Source organism: Phoca vitulina, unplaced genomic scaffold (assembly GCF_004348235.1).
Source record: "Phoca vitulina isolate PV1807 unplaced genomic scaffold, GSC_HSeal_1.0 scaffold16, whole genome shotgun sequence".
NCBI lineage: Eukaryota > Metazoa > Chordata > Mammalia > Carnivora > Phocidae > Phoca > Phoca vitulina.
The window spans coordinates 31,707,115-31,727,706 of record NW_022589719.1 but is presented as its reverse complement, the minus strand read 5'-3'; the positions used below and the strand labels follow the sequence as shown (position 1 = coordinate 31,727,706).

Here is a 20,592-nt window from a genome sequence, read left to right as displayed (position 1 = left end):
GCGCTAAGACGCGGGGGAGCCCTTTGGGCGTGCGCAGAGTCCCGGTCTAAAAGAAGAGAGGTCCAAAAGCGGTAGCGCTGGGACGCATGCGCACACTTAGGCGTTGTCAACACAGTTGACACCACTGGGCGGAACCGAAGGGATAGTTGAGTGGCCACTGGGTAATGGCGGAATTAATTGGCACAAAACTCTCCCAGTGAGTTACAGGAGGCGGGGAAAAGGGTGGAGGCGTGGACTTCCCAGGGCTACAGCGACAGTTCGCCACCAAAGCACGCCCCTTTCGGTCAGCCCCTTTTTAGTGCCGGACCTCAAACCCGCACTCTCGCCCCAAGCTGCCTCTACTTCCGGGTCACAGCTCAGACTTAGCGTGTAGAGAGCAACCCTCCAGAACAGGCATGAGTAACAGAAATAGGATAACGTCGTTTTTCTTAAAGTGACAGATTCAAGGCAATTGGGGGGTCAATCCAGCGGTTGTGAGAGCGATTTAGCTATTCTGAATCCAACCACTGGGCGAAGTTCAGGACGACAGTCTCAGGTTTCCGCCCACTTGGTAAGGGGCATGAAGTGGGTTGTTTCCCAGGTGAGGGGAAGAGGACAGGCTTAGACAACCCGTTCCAATAGCTTGAGATGCAGCCAGTTCCGTCTTCCAATCTTGCCCACTCCCAACCCAAACTCAGCAAAGTCGAGCTTCTGGGCCCTATGTCAGGTATGAAGGGAAGGAAGCGAAGAGGAGTCACACCGTCCTGCAACTTCGGAGCCAAGACTAGACTCAGGTTTGCCCCACTCCCAAGCCGGGTTCTTTACCCTGTTTTGCTGATGCGGATGCGGAGGGGATGGCCTGTCCTTAGCAAAGACCAACCTTGACCCTGAACCTTCTGTGATGGGCGTTCGGGGCTACCCATCCCCTCCTGCCCTTCATTGCCCGCCTACCCGGGAACTCCCGGGACCAGTGCCGGCAGCCTCTGGGAGGGGAGCAGTGCTACCCGACCGCGTCATCTGATGCTGTTTCCTGCAGGAGGGAGAAGAGCGGAAAAAAGTGAAACTCCACCCTCCACCTCTGCCTCCCGCCCCCGGGGCCAAAGTACAAAGGGAGGAGGAAGAAGGGAACGGGGTTGGAGCCGTCGGGCAGAGGGAGCCGGGCTGGGAAGCGGCAGCTCGGCCCAACTAGGGACACTCCAGCCACCCCGTGCGCAAAAAGACCCAACGGAGTCCAGGCGCTGCCCATTTTGGCCCCACCTTGCACTTGGCGAGTGCCGGAGCCAACCTCCCAGGACTGCTCCGGGACTGAGGGACGTTCGGGCCCCTCCAAGCTGGCCATGGTGAGACGCCGGAGGCCCCGGGGTCCCACCCCCAGAGCCTGACCACACTGCCCTGGGTGGCCCTCTAAAAGCCCGAGATGCGGGGGGCCGGGAGTCAATACTCCTGGCTCCCCAGAGAGGTTTGGGTCTGGGGCTGAGGGCCAGGGCCCGGATGCCCAGGTTCCGGGAGTAGGGCCTCGGCAGCCAGCAGGGGTGGGGACCAGGGGCACCCAGGGAAGGTACCCCGCTTGCCCCAATATCGGCTCCCAGCCATGGAGCCCTTGAAGAACCTCTTTCTCAAGAGCCCGCTGGGGTCATGGAATGGCAGTGGCGGTGGGGGCGGTGGGGGCGGCGGCGGAGGCTGGCCAGAGGGGTCCCCGAAGACAGCGGCTTATGCCAACCCGGTGTGGACAGCCCTGTTTGACTACGAGCCCAATGGGCAGGACGAACTGGCCCTGAGGAAGGGCGACCGTGTGGAGGTGCTGTCCCGGGATGCAGCTATCTCAGGCGATGAGGGCTGGTGGGCGGGCCAGGTGGGCGGCCAGGTGGGCATCTTTCCATCCAACTATGTGTCTCGGGGCGGTGGCCCGCCCCCCTGCGAGGTGGCTAGCTTCCAAGAGCTGCGGCTGGAGGAGGTGATCGGCATCGGTGGCTTCGGCAAGGTCTATCGCGGCAGCTGGCGAGGTGAGCTGGTGGCTGTGAAGGCAGCTCGCCAGGACCCCGATGAGGACATCAGTGTGACAGCTGAGAGCGTGCGCCAGGAGGCCCGGCTTTTCGCCATGCTGGCACACCCCAACATCATTGCCCTCAAAGCCGTGTGCCTGGAGGAGCCCAACCTGTGCTTGGTGATGGAGTACGCGGCCGGTGGGCCCCTCAGCCGTGCCCTGGCTGGGCGGCGTGTGCCCCCCCACGTGCTGGTCAACTGGGCTGTGCAAATTGCCCGCGGGATGCATTACCTGCACTGTGAGGCCCTGGTGCCCGTCATCCACCGAGACCTCAAGTCCAACAACAGTGAGTTTTGGGGAGCATGGTTGGAGGGCGGCATGACCCAAGCACACACCTGCCAACTCTCAGCTGAGCCACCTGGGGATCTACTAGAGGCAGGAGCTCCTGCCCTAGGGGAGTCCCAGTTGACTTGGGGTGCCATGGGCCCATACTGGCCCCAGAACAGGAGACCCAGGCACCAAACAGTCCTTCACGCCCCAGCCTCAGAGGGCGTCCTTGACCCCAGCTCCCAGCCACCAGGTTAGAAAATTGGGATCTCCCGGTTGAGCCATAAGCATCCTGCCTAACCGTGGGCACTACTTCAAGGAAGTAGAGCTCTGGATGCTGGCACTCATCTTCCTCTCCCCTAAAGTTCACCCTCGTGCTGTTGATGCTCTGCTCTTGGGGTAGGAAGCTCCTCCAGAACAGAGATCTGAGAGAGAAAAGCCCCCCCCCACCCTCTCCCCTACCCCTGGTGGTCCAGGCTGGGGACAGGGCTGGAATTCTGGCCCCGCCCATACCCCTGACTGCAGGACCTTTAGCTGGTTATTTCAACTCAGAGCCTCAATCCTGGACTCTGTAAAAAGGGAGTGACCAGGAAGGTGAAATGGCGTAAGGGGCTGGGTGAGCCTGGCGTCTGCTGCCTGGCACACAGTGGGGCTGCAGCTGTGCGGGTGAACATTTGAGGGCTGGATCCCCGATAGGGCCTTGCCTGGAATTAGCGCTTGGGGTGGGCGTGGTGGGGCTAAGGGAGACTTAAGCAATAAGGTAATCCATCTCCAGCCATTTTAGGCCCAACACACTGCCCAGCAGGGACCCAAGACAAGCAAGTGATAGGTTCAGAGGGCTTCCTGGAGCAGACAAGCTTCACACCAGGCCAAAAGCAGACGGGTTCAGAGAGGCACCCAGTTGGATGTTCGGTCAGGGCCTGGCCAGAGCAAAGGCAAAGATGCAGGACCCAGCACCACATACCCTGCCCCCCAGTAGTGGGGACACCGGGTCGGGGCTGATGGGTTATTGGAGAGACATGGGCAGCTCTTGGGGGGGAGTGAGCATGGATATTTTGGGTCTCCTGGCCTGGGCTGACCATATGCAAGTGGCTTGTGGGGAGCAGAACGCCAGGACCCAGTAATATCCGAGTCCTTGCCAGGCCTGGAGGGGTCAGAGGAAGCCTGCCACCACCCCACCTACTCCTCTCATCCAGTGGGGCACTTCCCACTGCTCAGCCTCCCTCCCTGGCCCTAGCCCTCCAGGGACCCCCACTCCCTGCTCCAACCCAAGGGAGATTCCCCGAAGGCCTTGGGGGAGGGGACTCCCTTCTTCTGTTTTTCCTCCAGTTTTCTTTCCAGAGTAAATGGAACAATAGCCCAGGCCCCTGCTCCCCACCCTCCCCACTGCTTCCTGCGTTTCCTGCTGCCCCTGAGCCGGCTTCCTGCCCCTGCTTCAGCCTCGGCTCCCTCCCCAGCCCAGCTGCCTGGAGGGGAGGAAAGAGCAGGGGTGGGGGGGGGGGGTCTGTGGGAGAGGAAGGAGCCAGGGATTGCATCCCCCCCGCTTCCCCTGTTTCTCTCCCAGAGTCTGGGTGGTGGTGAAGGGCAGGCAAGGTGCCCTCAGCCTCTCTGAGCCTGGCCTCCCACCTCGAAGACCCCAGTCCTAGGCCTGGGGTGCTGTCTGCGGGATGGTGGGGGGAGTCCCTGGGTTGGGGGGGGGCACAGGCAGGAAACAATGGCGTGATTTTCCTGGACAATGGGGGCCTTGTGAGGAAGCCTGGCGGGGAGCGGAGGGGGAATTCTCTGGGCCCACGAGTCACAGGACTGACCAGCCAGCCCAGCCTGGGTCTGACCTCCCCCAATTCTCCCCCAAAGGACTGCCCCCCCCAGTTGGAGACCTGGCCCAGGCCTCCCAGAAAGGAGAAGTAGGGACCATGGGAGGGAAGCGGAAGAGGTGTGAGCTGCCTAGGCCACTCCCTAGCCCCACAGAGGCCGGCCTGGGGAGGGGGCTGGGGGCCAGGGCCCTTTCAGAGGCCAGGAAGCCCGCAGTGGGGACTGAGAGCATGGGATCTCCAGCCCCCTCTCCTCCAGGTGGCTCCTGACCACCCCTTCCCCAAGGTCTATATCAGATGCCAGAGGAGCAGCTTGGGTTGGGACAAATGTAAGGCACTTGGAAAAAAGCAGGGGATGTGGAGGTGAGGGTGAGGCTTCAGAGGCGTCAAGCCAAGTTGGGGGTGGGAGGTGACAGGCCACCAGGACAAAGAAGTCCCAAGACTTTGGATGAGAGGCTGCCTGTCTCTGAGCCTCAGATTACCTGCCGGAAAAGGGAAGGCTGGCCTCCCAGCCAGAGATGCTGGTGCAGAAAGTGCTTCACTGGTCTGTGAGGTGCAAGTGGCCAGTCGGTCTTTAAGAGAATGGGTGGCTCCTGTCACCAGAGGAGACTGGAGTCCCTCTCCAGCCTCAACACACAGACCCCTTTGCCTGGTCCCACTCCAGCCACCTGCCCCCCCCCCCCCGTTGCGGTTCTGCTTTGAAATGAGCCTGTGTAGCGTTTACTGAATGGTCCGGTTCTGAGCCTCCAGCAGCCAGGCCAGAGGCTGTTGCAAAGCGGGGAGTAGCTTGTGATAGGACAGCTTGGAGAGTCAACACGAGATGGTAGAGGACTAATCTTTAGAACAGCTGACACAGTGTCCTAAAGATGTCCCACCTGTGTGAAGGATTTAAAAAGTATGATCTTGTTGGGGGCGTCTGGGTGGCTCAGTCAGTTGAGCATCTGACTCTTGATCTCAGCTCAGGTCTTGATCTCAGGGTTGTGAGTTCAAGGCCCAGGTTGGGCTCCACGCTGGGCATGGAGCCTACTTAAAAAAAAAAAAAAAGGTTTAAAAAAAAGTGTGATCTTGTTAAATACTTATGACAATCATCTGAGGTGGGTTTTGTTGTCATCCTTAGTTTTATTAACTGTTCAGGACTCAGCCCCAATCTGGCTCCAGAAGACGAGAGGGTGGATGGCAGGACCATTCTCTGAATTAGGAGAAGTGGCAGGCAGATTTGCCGGGCACGGGGGGATGATGAAGGTGGTTGTTGAGGGCATTTGGACGTCAGATAGGGCACTGATGGGCAGCTGAACTGGCTTCTGGCCTAGAGCTCCAAATGTGGGAGAGGCCAATGGGGAGGGGGCAGCGGGCACTTAGGAGAGGCCAAGACAGCCTGGGAGCAGTGGGCAGAGGTTGAGGAGAGGCCAGGCTCTGAGGACCACTGACACTGAAAAGGCTGAGGATGGGGAGGCCCTAAGGAAATAGCACACACAGGCAGAGACCCCAGAATCAAAATAAGAAGGGAGAGGGTGGACAGCAGTGCCAGATGCCCCCACAAGGCCCAGAGAGCTTGGCCAGCAGTGGGATTGGGGGGGTTATGGCTTTATGCCTGGAAAAGTGAATACCCTGGTTCTGCCACCTCCTCTGAGAACTCCTCCCTTTCACCAGGCGGGGTTAGGCGCCCATCCCCTCTGCCCCACCCCCAGGACCCTAAGCTGCCCCCAGAATGGTGCCGTCACCCTGGACAGGAGAGCTGACAGGTGTGTGTGCCCTGAAATGACATATGTTCAGAAAGGTAGTTGGCTTGGATGTCACTTCTCTACAATTACTAGGAAAGGGAGAGGCCCTTTCAAACCCTTGATGATTCTATGACTTTATCATCTTTCTGTTGCTCAAAACCTTCTTTCATTTGAGCCATGTTTGTCCTGATGAGATTTGTTAAGTTGCTGCTTCTCCTCTCTGTACAGAGTATGGTGGCCCCACCGGGGTCAACACCACGAGCCCCTGCCAGATCTGACCATCCACTCCCACATTTGTCCCAAGCTCCTCCTTTCTGGCCAAGAACCTTCACTTCTTGGACCCCTTTGTTCTTCACATCCAGCTGCAGCAGTAGACATCTTTGGTCAGAGTCTCTCTCTCCCCTGGGAGTGGCTGTCTAGCCAAGAGGGGGTATGGGCACCAGGGCCTGCTGGGTTTCCTTTCTCACCAAGGGGTTCCCTCCTGCTCCGCATCCCAAGGGAGGTCCTAATTCTCACACTCCTGCCTCAGCAACAGGACAAGACATGGGGTTTCTATTCAATGAGGCATTAGGGAAAAGTTAGAACACTGGCTTTAGAACCACACAGACCAGGTTGAAACTGTTCTTTATTTGCACATGATCTCGGCAAGTTATTTCTCTGCCCAGTTTCCTTTTCTGTAAAATTGGGATGATGATGTGTACCTCAGAGATTGTTTTGGGAGTGCTAGAGCTGAGCATAAATGCCCGGCCTCAAGGAGCCCCTCCATAAACATTTCCCAGCATTGCTATTTTTGTCTGAATCTACCCCAACTCTCCAGAGCAAGGCCACCTCTGTGCTCCCAGGACCTAGCCAGCATGTCTGTCAGATGACGGTTTGCTCCTAGAGCCTCCTTTGTCCCCACGACCTGAGCGTGGAGCACCCACAATCCTGCCCCCCTCCTCCCCAGTTCTGCTGCTGCAGCCCGTTGAAGGCGATGACATGGACCACAAGACCTTGAAGATCACTGACTTCGGCCTGGCCCGCGAGTGGCACAAAACCACACAAATGAGTGCTGCAGGCACCTACGCCTGGATGGCTCCTGAGGTTATCAAGGCCTCCACCTTCTCTAAGGGCAGCGATGTCTGGAGGTGAGGCCTGGGTGGAGACTGGACAAGGCCATCTGTGGGCTGAAGAGGGCAGCGGTGGCTACCCAAATCTAGGGCTGGGCAGAGAGGCAGAGCCCAGAGGGAGGGACCCAAATCATTTGGTTCCTAGTTGCTCTGAGGTGAAATGATGACAACGAGTAAGTAGAGGAGGGGACACAGACCCTTTGTCTTGCCTACAGTTTTGGGGTGCTGCTGTGGGAGTTGCTGACTGGGGAGGTGCCCTACCGTGGTATCGACTGCCTTGCTGTAGCCTATGGAGTAGCTGTCAACAAGCTCACGCTGCCCATCCCATCCACCTGCCCTGAGCCCTTCGCACAGCTCATGGCAGGTAAGGGAAAGGGGCTGGAGGGTGAGGGACAGGGCTCCTTGGCACAAGACACATCCACCCACAGACCCCTTCTCATTCTGTTCCCCCTCCACTCCGTGTCCCCAGACTGCTGGGCGCAGGACCCCCACCGCAGGCCCGACTTTGCCTCCATCCTGCAGCAGCTGGAGGCGCTAGAGGCGCAAGTCCTGCGGGAAATGCCGCGGGACTCCTTCCATTCCATGCAGGAAGGCTGGAAGCGCGAGATCCAAGGCCTCTTCGACGAGCTGCGGGCCAAGGAAAAGGTGGGGGTCACGGGATTGGAAAGAGCCACCGGGAAGTGCCTCCCCATCTCCTTGGGGCAGAGAGCGGGGGCCGACGCTAGGGTCCGTACCGGACTGATCCCACTGCCTTCACTGTCCCGGGCACAGGAACTTCTGAGCCGCGAGGAGGAGCTGACCCGCGCGGCGCGTGAGCAGCGGTCACAGGCGGAGCAGCTGCGGCGGCGCGAGCACCTGCTGGCTCAGTGGGAGCTGGAGGTGTTCGAGCGCGAGCTGACGCTGCTACTGCAGCAGGTGGACCGCGAGCGGCCGCATGTCCGCCGCCGCCGCGGCACGTTCAAGCGCAGCAAGCTCCGCGCGCGGGACGGCGGCGAGCGCATCAGCATGCCCCTCGGTAAGGGGCGGGGCCCAGCGCGCCGCCCAGCCGTTGGCTGCGTGAGCGGAGGGGTGGGGTCAGGCCTGTGCCGGCCACACTGGGATTGGTCGGGGATGTTGGTGGGTGGGCCTGTGAGCTGAAGGCTGGAAGGGGTGGGACCCGGAGCGCTGTTTTCGTGTGTGGGCGGGTTCTGGCGAAATATTTGCATGGCGCCCGGGGAGGGGCGGGGCTCGTGAAAGTTCTGGTAAGACCTTGGGGACCCGGCGGGTCTCCTCCCGGGAATCTCCGTCTCCGCACAGCTTCTTCAGATGGTGGCGTCCAGGCCGTCCTCTTTCCTTACCGAGAGCCTGATGGGGCCCAGGAAGGCAGTGATGCCAGCCCCAGTCACGCAGCCACCGTGCCAGGCCCGGTCCCTGCACTGCCTTCGTGGCCTGGGAGCCGGCTGACGGCCCTGAGGGTTAGACGTGGCTCTCCTTCACCACAAACCTACACCCTGCTTTCCCCCCACCCCAGACTTCAAACACCGCATCACTGTGCAGGCCTCACCTGGCCTGGACCGGAGGAGAAACGTCTTCGAGGTCGGAGCTGGGGATTCGCCCACCTTCCCCCGGTTCCGGGCGATCCAGTGTAAGAAACCTCTTCATGCAACCCCCCACACACACACACCCGTTATCCAACTTCTGTCAAACTTTACCTTAGTGGGTGGATGCCACCCACTGTCTCCTCCTCCAACTCCCAGCACCCGGGCTCCCTCCCATGTCTGTGGTACCTCTGAGTTCTCTTGGCAGCATTTGTTTTATCTAAGTTTTATAGATGAGAAAAGTGAAAAAAGTAACTTGCCAAATGTCACACAGCTGACGAGGGGCAGGGCCAGAATTCAGACACAGGCAAGCTTGCCACTGGGTGCTACCGAGCACAATGGCAGCTGAAAGACTGGATGAGATGCCCCGCCCCACTGCTAGCCCCAGGACCCAAACCCACCTTCCCCATCTCCGTTCTGTTAAGATTCTCTGTGCCCCAAAGCCCACCCTCGGAACAGTATGGGTTCCAGCCTGATCCCCTATCCCCTAAGAAGTTGTCCCTGGTGCCTGACTCTCATGATGGGGCTCTTGACCTCAGCTCAGAGTCCCCGGTTTTCCTCCTACAGTGGAGCCTGCAGAACCAGGCCAGACATGGGGCCGCCAGTCACCCCGACGTCTGGAGGACTCAAGCAATGGAGAGCGGCGAGCATGCTGGGCCTGGGGTCCCAGTTCCCCCAAGCCTGGGGAAGCCCAGAATGGGAGGTGAGTGCCTGAGTGCCCCCACCCCGCCATCATCTGCCTCCCAGTGGTCCCGAGATTCATGAAGCCCAACTCCCCTCCCCTCCCCAGGAGAAGGTCCCGCTTGGACGAAGCCACGTGGTACCTGGATTCAGATGACTCATCCTCCTTGGGATCTCCTTCCACACCCCCAATGCTCAATGGTGAGTGGCCTTGTCTACCCCTTGCAGACTCTTGCTGCACTCCTGTGGGTACTATGGGGAGAGCTACAAGAAGTTAACTGTGGGGTAGGTCGTTCCTAGAACCCACATCTGACCTGTAGGTCCACAGCTGAGCCCAGGCTTCAGGAGGCCCAGAGTGCGGTCCTCTTGTCCAGGCGTGGCCTGCAAGAGGGCTCTGTCCTGGCCCTGTGGCAGCTGTTTTGCCTCGGCAGGCTGTAGGGAGGGAAGGAAGACAGGGAATGGTACTCTCCATCTGGGACCCAAGGGAAGCTGAGTCCAGAGAGGGGAGGGAAACTGCCCACGCATAGTGGAGCCAGGCAGGTGGCTGCCACACTGTGCTTCTCAGAGTCCCTTCTGGGGATCCTCTAGGTGGAGAAGAGGATAAGAAAGCTGAGCAGAGGGGGATCCAGGGCCTGCTTTCACTGCATCCGGAGCAGTTCTGAGCTTTTCTGTCCTCCAGGAGGATAGCTGTAGTTACTAGGCTCCAGGCATGCTATCTGAACAATAACCCAGTGAGGGACATGCTATTATTATTGCCATTTCAGAGATGAGAAAATTGAGGCTCTGAGAGGGAAAGTAACCTACCTAGAGCTTTCACCTGAGGATTTGAACTCAGAGAGGCTTAGAAGCTTTCACTTGAAGCAAGGGCTGGGCACATAGACACTGCTTGGGAAGCTAAGGGGTTGAGCAGAGAGCAGGGCGCCTGTGTCAGAGGGATAAGAGCTCAGCTCAGGATTGGCAAGGGGTAGAAAGCTGCATCCTTCCTTGCCTCTGGGTCCCATCAGCGCCCCTGTCACCCCACGCAGCATATCACCTCTATCATTATCGAGTTACATTTTCATAGCAGTAACAATGGGTAACATTTACTAGGTACCTCCTATGTGCCAAGCAATGCTGTGAAGTGGGTATTATTATTAGCACCATCTTATAGAGGCGCAGAGGGGTTATGTGGTTTGATGTAGGGCACACAGCAGAACAAGAGATTTGAACCCAGGTCTGACTCCAGAGGCGGGACCGCTGACCCTCATCTGCCACACCATTCTCCACTCCAGAAATCACACTGCCCCAAGCTGGCTGGGCTGCAGGGACTGAATTGAGAATTGGAAGGCCAAGGGGGAATCTTGGATTCACCTGCTCTAGAATGTACCAAGCTAGAAGGGCCAATAGAGAACTTAAAGTCCTGTTAACCCAGGTGTGTAAGTTGAGGCAGCCCCTACCATGTTCCGCAGAGCCCTCTGGCCCTGACCTTCCCCAGCAAGCAGGAGTGGGACACGGGCCTGTACCCAGTGCTTCTCAAGCTTGCCCCTTATCTGGAAGGATCTCACCTACCCCAGCCCAGTTGCTGGCCGAGCACCTGGTTCCCCGAGCAGAAGCCCACACTCCAGTGGCCATTTTGGGCCCAGGAGAGTACATGACCTTGACCTGTCAGCCACCCACAGAGTCAAAAGGCTGGCTGAGAATCAAAGAAGACCCTATGAGATTGCCCCAGGCATATGCCCTACTACTGGGGAATGGGTTGCAGTGAGTTGCCTGCTGGTGGATGCAGTCAGCCTACTCTGAAGGAGTAACCCTTCTGATCCTCATGCCCCAGAGGTTCTGGTTCAGGTTCAACATGAAGCATGTTGCCCTGCAGCTACTAACGACCACATGGCACGTCCTTGCTGTGAGGCCCCACGGAAGCAATTTCACCTTCGTCTGTGGGTCCAGGATGGCTGTACTGCTTTATCCTAAAGCACAGGGATGCCAGCTCCTCGTGCTAGGAAGCTTAGAGGCAAGTTCAGGGAACTCCTTACTGAATTACCTTGAGCAAGGCACTTATCTCTTGGAAACCTCTGTTTCTCGGGCCATTGACTGCAGGGACGTCTTTACACTTTCATTTTGTGTACTGACTTCCATCTCCCCTTAACTCTATCTCATTTCTCCTGCCGGTTTGAAACACGTTTGTGCCCTGTTCTCATTATAAACGGTCCGTTTCTTCACCTGCAAAGTGGTATAGTAACGCTCACCTTGTGTGGCTGTTGCAAGGATTATAAGAATGGACTCTTCCATCCAGCGTGTATCGATGCATTTTATGAGCCAGGCATGGACCTGTTAGAAATCAGCCCTGCCCTGCCCTGGGGGCGGGCCTAGTCTGGTGGACGGGGCAGCTCATGAACGAACTAGTGCAGCGGACGGCAGGGAGTGGCCAAATCAGGCCTGACGTGAGCCATGACTGCTCCAGTGAGGAGGCTTCTGGAACCTTCTAAAAGAGGAAAGCGCTACCGACTCTACTCCGGACACCAAATGTATGGTTCACGTTCAGTTCTGACACAGGCTGGCTGGGGTTAGCATCAGATCCCTCAGGTTAAGGGCTCAGTCCCCACAAGACCGCCCCCCCCCCCGCCACCTCAGACTCCAGTCACAAGGCCCAGTTGTCCCCTGTGCTTCTGACCACCCAGCTCTAAATCGGAGGATCCTGTGACCTCCTCAGGTTTGATCATTTGCTAGAGTGGCTCAGAACTCAGGGAAACAGCTTACTTACTAGATTACCAGTTACTTATAAAGGATGCAGATCGAGAACAGCCAAAGGAAAGAGATGCGGAGGGCAAGGATGTGGGAGGGGGTGTGGGGCTTCAGTATCCTCTCTGGGGCACCACTCTCCTAGCACCTCCACATGCTGACCCACCTGGATGCTCTCTGAACCCTTTGGCTAGGGTTTTGATGGAACCTTCATTATGTGGATGGGATCAGTTGATTAAACCATCGGCTGTTGGTGATAGACCTCAATCTCCAGCTTTCTAGTCACATGGTTCGTGCCCCCAGCAACCAGACCCCGATCCTTATGGGCTTTCCAAAAGTGACCTCATTAATCTGAACTTAAAAGTGATTAAAAGGGGCTGGTTAGGAAGAGCAGAAGATGCCCCTTTTACTTATGTCAATCAATCACTTAGGAAGATCTGAGAGTTTGAAGAGTTCTGTGTCAAGAATGAGATGAAGACCTGATGGATATTTTTTATTGTAATTAACAGTATCACAGCTTCACAGAAGAGGTGCCCCTTCACATAGGTCTTTTTTTTTTTTTTTTTTGAAGATTTTAATTTATTTATTTGACAGAGACACAGTGAGAGAGGGAACACAAGCAGGGGGAGTGGGAGAGGGAGAAGCAGGCTTCCCGCTGAGCAGGGAGCCCGATGCGGGGCTCGATCCCAGGACCCTGAGATCATGACCTGAGCCGAAGGCAGACGCTTAATATCTGAGCCACCCAGGCGCCCCCTTCACATAGGTCTTAAATGGTGAATAAGGGATCACAGAAAGCCAAGGTGGGAAAGGTGTGCTGGGCGGAGGGAATAGTGTGTGTGCAGGCACTGGGCTTCCCACACCCAAGGGAGAGGAAGCCTGGCTGGAACTCAGAGGGGAGTTGAGAGCCAGGGAGTTGCAGGCCCCAGGCAGCAGGTGGGGGCCAGGCCTTCGTCCCCTGGGTCTGTGGGGCCCAGCCCAGTTCCAGCAGATGTCGGTTGAGTGAATGAGTGGGTGAAGCTGGAAAAGCAGGCAGGAGCCAGTTCAGGAAGGGCCTGGAAATGAGGGGGAATTTAGCCTATTTGCATTTTAGAAGGCAGGGGCCTGGGTAGGGGGGGATAGGTCAGAGAGACTGGGTAAGGGTTGTAGCTGAGAAAAGGGACCCTGAACTGAGTCCTGGTAGTAAAAGCTCAATTTCCCCAGCATCGAATTTCTTCCTCTGGACACCCAGCCCCATGTCCCACTCCAGGCCTGGCCCAAGATGGGTGGAGTGAGGGAAGGCTTTGAAAGCCCAGCCAGGAGCTTGGACTTTATGTTAGTGGTAATGGAGAGCCATGGCAAGTTCTAGAGCCAAAGAGGACTTGACAAAATTGGGCTTTGAGGAGGCCATCACAGGACCATAGGACCCTACCACCACCACCTTCTCAATGTCCGGTTCCCCAGACTCACCACTGGTGGTCTAGAATGGAGTCAGGCCAAGCTTAGGCCCATAGGCGGGGCACTGATGTCCTGAAGTCCAGAGCAGGATCTGGTTGGGAAGTGGCAGAGAGCAAAGGCTTTACCACCTCCACCTGGAGTGCGGCCATCTCCAGCCCTCACTGGCTGTGCAGCCTTAGACGCAACCTTAACCTCTCTGAGCCTGGAACCCCTGGGGCATGAGGATCGGATAACATAATGGCCCTAAATCACTGAGCTCAGGCCTGGCACAAACAGCTGACCGCTCTGAGTTTCTGTTCCCTCATTTCTAGAATAGGGACAGTGACACGTGCCTCTCGGGGCTGTTGTATACATTGGAATTGACCTGTGTGCCCTGTACAAGCTACTGATGGAGTTGGGGCAGAAGGACCGGGGCTGGCCCGCCGGGAAGGAGGTGGGCACAGGGCACAAGTCCCAGCCCTGTCCTTGGAGCCCTGCACATGCCCCTGGCTGGCCATTAAGGCCGCTGAAGGCAGCTGGGATCTGGCCTCAGCTTGCCTCCTGGCGGGCTCACCCCCGCCCCCATCTCCCGGCTCCCAGGCTTTGCTCCTGCTGACTCCTCAGCCTCTGCTGCCCCCCCCCCATACCCGCGCCTTCTGAAAGGCCAGAGAGAGATAGAGAGAGAGTGTGTGTGTGAGAGAGAGATGGGGGGAGGCCCGGTGCCCAGGGAGGGACTGGGTGGGGGAGTAATGGAGTCAGGGAAGACGTTGGTGGGGAGCAGACCTCCGTCCTTGTTCCAGGGCCACTGAGGGGTCCCCGTGGCCCCCGCCCGAAGACGGCCTAACGTGTGCCCGCCCCCCGCTGCCAGGTAACCCCCCGCGGCCGAGCCCGGAGCCCGAGGAACCTCGGCGCCCAGGCCCGGCGGAGCGCGGCAGCGGCTCCGGGACGCCCAAGCTGATCCAGCGCGCGCTGCTGCGCGGCACCGCCCTGCTCGCCTCCCTGGGCCTGGGCCGCGACCTGCAGCCGCCGCCGGGGGGCCCGGGCCGCGAGCGCGGGGAGACCCCGCCGCCGACGCCCCGCGCGCTGCCCGCCACGTCCCCCGCCGAGCCGCCCCCCTCCCAGCTCATCCGCTTCTCCCCCAAGACGCCCGACGGCCCCGCCTCCCCGCTGAGCCCGGACGCCCCCGGCCCGCCCACCCCTGCGCCCCTGCTGCTGGACCTGGGGGTCCCCGTGGGCCAGCTGTCCGCCAAGAGCCCCCGGCGCAAGGAGGAGAGGCGCGGTGAGTGGCCCGAAGCCCGCCTGCTGCGGGGGGGGGGGGGGGGACAGGGGGGGGGGGGGGCTGCTGGGGGCCTGCGGGGCAGTAAGGGGGGGGGACGCCTGTAAGAACCTGAGTTCTAAGTTCAGCCACCCAGTGGTGGGGGATGGGGTGGGACCCGGCCAGGCGGGTTGTGAAATAATAGGAATAATCATGGTGAGGTGAGGTGACGATAGCTAGCTAACGCCTACTGGTTGCTAACTTGCGCCAGGTGCTGTTCCTACTGCCATAGAGAGAGATTTGTCTCACTTAACCACCCTGGCGACCCTGTGAGCAAGGTACTCCTGTTACACCCTCTAGATGAGGAAGCTTAAGGCACAGAGAGATCAAGGGGCTCAAGGCTCCCACCAGTAAATGGCAGAGCTGGGATCCAGGCCCAGGCTTGCTCTTAGCACTGCGTAAGCAGATGCTCCACAGAGCAGAAAGGGCCATGGACGTTCTGAGGCGCGCAGCTCCCTGTGCAGGTGGGAAAACCAAGGCACAGAGCCGCGCAGTGCGCCTGCGGACACCCAGGACTTGGTGGCTGCCTGACCCCCGTGCCCCCTCCCCCCACTTCCTAGGAAGCACTGTCTCACCCCCACCCGGGATATCACGCTCCGCTCCTGGCACTCCAGGCACCCCACGCTCACCGCCCCTAGGCCTCATCAGCCGACCCCGGCCCTCACCCCTTCGCAACCGCATCGACCCGTGGAGCTTCGTATCAGCTGGGCCACGGCCTTCGCCTTTGTCCTCGCCACAGCCTGCGCCCCGCCGGGCACCCTGGACCTTGTTCCCAGACTCGGACCCCTTCTGGGACTCTCCACCCGCCAACCCCTTCCGGGGGGGGCCCTCAGGACTGCAGGGCACAGACCAAAGACATAGGTGCCCAGGCCCCGTGGGCGCCAGAGGCAGGGCCCTGAGTGGGCCGGGCCGCTCCCCCGTGCTCCAGCTGCCCCCGAGGACCCACAGTATACACTGGAACGGGAGCCGGGCAAGCCTGGAGCTGCCCGGTTTCCCCCAGGGACCCCACCCCCTTTGGGGGTCAGGAACACTACACTGCACAGGAAGCCTTCACACTGGATGGGGGGCCTACACCCCCCACACACCTGCAACCTGTGGGTCCCCCGACTTACCTGCCCCATTGGGGCCCAACACTGTACCCAGCTGGTTGGGAGGACCAGAGCCTGTCTCAGGGAATTGCCCCCAGGGGTGGTGCAGGAAGGAGGGGAAGTGCAGGGGAGAGGGGCCAGCCTCAGCTGTCACCAGCACTTTGGACCAAGCCCTGCTACTGTGGCCCCTGCCCCAGGGCTTAGTGCCTGGACCCCCCCACCCCCACCCTGGGGGTCATCTGGGGCCAGGACTCTCTGGTGCCTTCCTGCTGCCCCGGCCAGGGTTGGGGCCTCGGCCTCGGGATCCAATGAAGCCAAATAAACTCCCCAAGCTGTCTCCCCAAGCATAGCTTGTCACCTTTTTGGAGGTAACTGGGGGATCCAACCCGTCACGCAAACCTGGTGACTTCAAGCCCCCAGTACAATGGGCAGTCGGCCTGGGCCTCGGCTGGGGTCCAGTCCACTGGCATCAGTCAGGCGGTCCAGGCCCTCGACGTCCTCGGCACCCACCCTTTCCCCACCCTTGCCAGGCCTTTTCTGCCATTTCAAGGGACTTTTTGCCCTGATTCTTCCTGCTGCTGGGCAGTCCCCACTTATCCTCAGGGCCCAGCTGCAACATCACCTCCTCTGGGACACCTTCCCTGGCCATGCGGCCCCCACCACAGGCAGCTCGCTGAGCTCGGGAGGCTAGAGTCCTCTGGGCAGCATCTTGGGGGTTTGTCCTGGGTTTGTCTCTAGTCCGTGGTCTGGCGCCGGGAGGAGTGACCCGCCCTGGCACAAGGCCCTGCCCACCTCTTAACTGCCACGGGGTTCTGTGGGCAGCCACCCCCACACCATGCCCCAGGGCAGGGCCCCTTCGCGGTTGCGGGGAGCAGTAGCCTAGGCTCCCCCACCCCTGCGCACTCCCCAGCAGCCAGGCCCACCTGGTCCCCAGTGTTAGGAGGGCCCAGCGCAGAGAGTTCTCGGGAAGGACTCAGAACGGAGGTGTGAGAACACCATCTGCCCAGGGTCCGCTGGGCATCCTTGGCTCCTCTCCACTCACCACCCTCCCTGCCCCTAACTGACCCATCCCAAATCCTGTCATTCCTCTCCCCTTCTTCCAGGAGGCCTGCAGTAGCCCCCCACAGGTCTCCTTGGACTACTCTTGTCCTCAGGGCCCTGTGTCTTTATCCCCGTTGTCCCCCCTCGGCCAGCCCCCCGTTCCTCTCACACCCCGAGCTCTCTCACCCCTTGCCTGGCCTCTCCTGTTCCCCAGCTGCAATGTCACCCTTCACTCCTCCAGGAGCCTCCCGGAGGAACCCCCCACCCCAAAACTTCAGGACACATGTGACCATGTGAACTTGGCATGTTTCCTTGCTAACGGGTATCTTATGGTGACACCAGGAGGGAAGGGACCTGTGTCCTCTTCTCTAGTGTCCTCAGGATCAAAGCACTTGCTGAGCGGGTGAATGGAGTGTGCGTGACCGAGCGCCTCCTTGAATAAGCCACCGCGGCGTGATTTTGAGCCAGTCACTATCTCCTCAGGCCTCACCCTGCGGCACCCCACCCGCATCCCCCCAGCTGCAGGGAATTGGCCCCAGAAGCTGGGAGGAGGGACCCCAGGCCCCTCCAAGCTCATTCACACTCTGCCTTAATGCGTCCCAGCTGCCCACGCAGCACCTCCTCCCAGCCGCGCCCTGCCCAGCCCCTCCCCGGAGCAGTCGGCGCTCTCCCACAGCACCTCCAACCCTAGGCGGCTCGCCAGGGGGGCTCTGAGGCCCTGGGCCCCGTTCCCACTACTGGTTGTGGCCCACCTGCTGGCCCTGGGGATTGGGGCTGCTGTGCTTCAGGCCCTGGAGGGGCCTCCAGCACTCGAGCTCCAGGCCAAGCTCAGGGCCGAGCTGGCCACTTTCCAGGCAGAGTAGGGGCTTGCCTGCCCCCCAGGGCCCTGGAGGAGCTGCTGGGCACCGCCCTGGCAGCCCAGGTACATGGGGTCTCCAGCCTGGGCAATGGCTCAGAGGCCGGGAACTGGGATCTGCCCTTGGCCCTGCTCTTCACTGCCAGCATCCTCACCACCACGGGTAAGGCCACCAGGTGGCCAGGCAGGAGGGGACTCCTAGGGGCCCTGGGGATGTAGCCCTTCTCCCAGCCCCCACATGCCAGACAGAGCCCAGGCCTGATGAGGCCTGACGTCACAGCTGGGGCTTCCCACACCAACACCCCAACTGGTGCCTCAACTTCAGCTGCCAGGTGGGGTGTGTCCTCCTCAGCCACACCCCCTGACACCCCCTAAGACCCAGGAGAGATGCCCAGACCCCAGGGCCTGAGGCAAGGTCGGGGGACAGGTGTGGGGTGAATTCTTGGATGGAGGAAAATGGAGTGAACCCAGGAGTACAGATTAAGACCACCAACTCAGGAGAGAGTGTCCAGGGGGAGGAAGTCCTCATGAGATGCTAACCATGGCAAGAGGGCACGGAGATGAGGGATGAAGGAATTCCTGGCAGGGGGAAGAGCATGTGCAAAGGCCCAGAGAAATAAAGGAATGGGACCCACAGCTCTGGAGGTTTTTCATCCTGCAAAGTGTCTAAATGTTTTTTGAATTAAAGTCTATATTGCCCACTTCTGTTGAACAATCAGGAAACCTATTTGCTTTGGGCTAGAATCTGGCAAGGGATTCTGTATTGTCTGGAATAGGCCTGTTCTTCGGGGCAGAGCACGTCCTCTCCAGGCCAGCCCAGTCTCCACCACTCCCTCTTGTCTCCCATCTGGCTTCTCTAGGCATTTGAGTATACAACCTCCGGACTAGCCAGTCCTGTTCTCCCAGCACACCCTGCTCTCCCACCTCTCCCTAAATTTTCCTTCCTGTCTCCGCCACCACATGGCAGGGGCTGGGCAGACCCAGATGCCAGTGCAGGGCCTAGCACACGGGATGTCTCAGTACACCTTCGGGAAGTGAAAGAGCGGGTCTCTTTCTTCCTAGAGGATTCGGAAGTATTTTTTTTTTTTTTTTAAGATTTTATTTATTTATTTGAGAGAGAGAATGAGACAGAGAGAGAGAGCATGAGAGATGGGAGGATCAGAGGGAGAAGCAGACTCCCTGCTGAGCAGGGAGTCCGATGCGGGACTCGATCCCGGGACTCCAGGATCATGACCTGAGCCGAAGGCAGTCGCTTAACCAACTGAGCCACCCAGGCGCCCCGATTCGGAAGTATTGTACTGGTCAAGGGCAGAGCTGAAGAATCTGAGAAAACCAACCTTCCCCTGGGGCAGGACAGTAGTTCTCAGAACTATCCCAGCTACAAGAGGCCTAAGGTGACTGCCTCTTCTAATCCTTACATTTTCCAGAAAAGAGTGGCCAGAGAGGTTTGTTTGTTTGTTTATTTGAGAGTGGGGCAAGTGGGGGGGGGCGGTGCCCAGAGGGTGTGGGAGAGAGAATTTTAAGCAGGCTCCAGGCTCAGCACAGAGCCCCACGTGGGGCTCGATCTCATGACCCTGAGATCATGACCTGAGCTGAAATCAAGAGTCGGGACACGTAACCAACTGAGAAGAGTGGCCAGAGAGGTTAAGTGACTTGCCCAAGACGCCCAGCGAATGAGGAGCAAAACCAGCCAGCCGGAGCCTGGGCCCGAACAGTTCCCACCATCTCGGCCACCAGAGGGCAGCCTTCTGCCAGAGGCCTTGTTGGGGGAAGGGGGGCCCCACCTGGCAACCCACTCAAGTGTTCACTGCCCAGCGCCTCTCTCCTTTCCAGGTTACAGCTACATGGCCCCACTATCGGCATCTGGAAAGGCTTTCTGCGTGCTCCACGCAGCCCTGCGGCTGCCAGCCTCCCTCGCGCTCCTGGCCGCACGGCGCCGCCGCCTGCTACCCCTGCTCAGCCGCCCAGGTGCCTGGGTCCCCGGCCAGTGGCGGCTGGATGGGGCCTGCTAGCGGCTGCGACCCTCGTGCAGCTGCCCGCACTGGTGCTGCAGGGTCTGCGGGGTGACTGCAGCCTGCTGGAGGCCGTCTACTTCTGCTTCAACTCGCTCAGCACCCTGGGCCTGGGGCACCTGCTGCTGGGCGGCGTCCGTGGCCTGCACCCCGTGCTCTACCAGCTTGGCCAGCTGGCGCTTCTCGGTGAGTTCAGCTGCCACGGAGTGGGAGGGAGAGGAGACCAGGGAAGGGGGGCCGGGACCAGGACTCCCATCGACGGCTGGGGAGGCTGAGCGCACAGGTGCAGGGCCACGGCCCTAGGGTGTGGTGTGCGGGTTGTGGTTGGAAGAACCCTGATGGCAGTGTTAAGAGGATTGAGTGGCACCCGGTGCCGGGGATGGCGGGTCACCTGCCTGGGAGGGGTGCAGGGAGCATCCCTGGCCCCCCAAGAGCTGCCCTAGCAATCTCTCCTCACCAGGTTACTTGCTCCTCGGGCTCCTGGCCACGCTGCTGGCTGTGGAGACCTTCTCAGAGCTGCCACAGGTCCGTGCCCTGGTGACATTCTTTGGGTCCAGTGGCCCGTTGACCGCTGAAGACCAAGGTGGCATCCTGGGCCAGGATGAACTGGCTCTGAGCACCCTGCCAGCCTCGGCTGCAGCCCCAGAACAGGCCCCGACTTGCTGACAGGGGCCAGGTGAGGGAGTTGAGCTCCTTTCAGGTGGACAAGACTGACGACGACGAGGAAGCCTCCAGAGAGGGGAGGGGAGGGGGTGACTGTAAGGACCTCAGGCTATAGTGGATTTTAAAAGAGGGGGGAGCAATAACCCCGACTGTTTTCGTCTCTTCTTTCAACATGGGACCTCTAAAGCGATCAACGACCTAAACCCCATCATCCTTAAAGCCCACCATCCTTTGAAGGTGAAGGCCGAGCAGGGCCCCCGCTGCCTCTGGGAACCTCAAAGCCCGCCCGGGCCCCAC

At 59.6% G+C, this 20,592-nt stretch overlaps 2 protein-coding genes across 2 annotated transcripts; both read left to right on the top strand.

Moving 5' to 3' along the window:
- The first annotated feature begins 194 nt into the window (after positions 1-194).
- Positions 195-16,243, top strand: MAP3K11 (mitogen-activated protein kinase kinase kinase 11). Its single transcript, XM_032414400.1, is given in 12 exon segments — positions 195-773; positions 1,016-2,309; positions 6,769-6,949; positions 7,147-7,295; positions 7,401-7,576; positions 7,703-7,946; positions 8,442-8,555; positions 9,076-9,211; positions 9,299-9,390; positions 14,189-14,599; positions 15,196-15,455; positions 15,457-16,243. Coding segments are annotated over 11 exon segments (2,580 nt in total). The 5' UTR covers positions 195-773; positions 1,016-1,570; the 3' UTR covers positions 15,535-16,243.
- Positions 16,244-17,171: 928 nt separating this feature from the next.
- Positions 17,172-20,557, top strand: KCNK7 (potassium two pore domain channel subfamily K member 7). Its single transcript, XM_032414818.1, is given in 6 exon segments — positions 17,172-17,178; positions 17,368-17,622; positions 17,625-17,783; positions 19,454-19,618; positions 19,621-19,818; positions 20,093-20,557. Coding segments are annotated over 6 exon segments (990 nt in total). The 3' UTR covers positions 20,299-20,557.
- Positions 20,558-20,592: the final 35 nt, after the last annotated feature.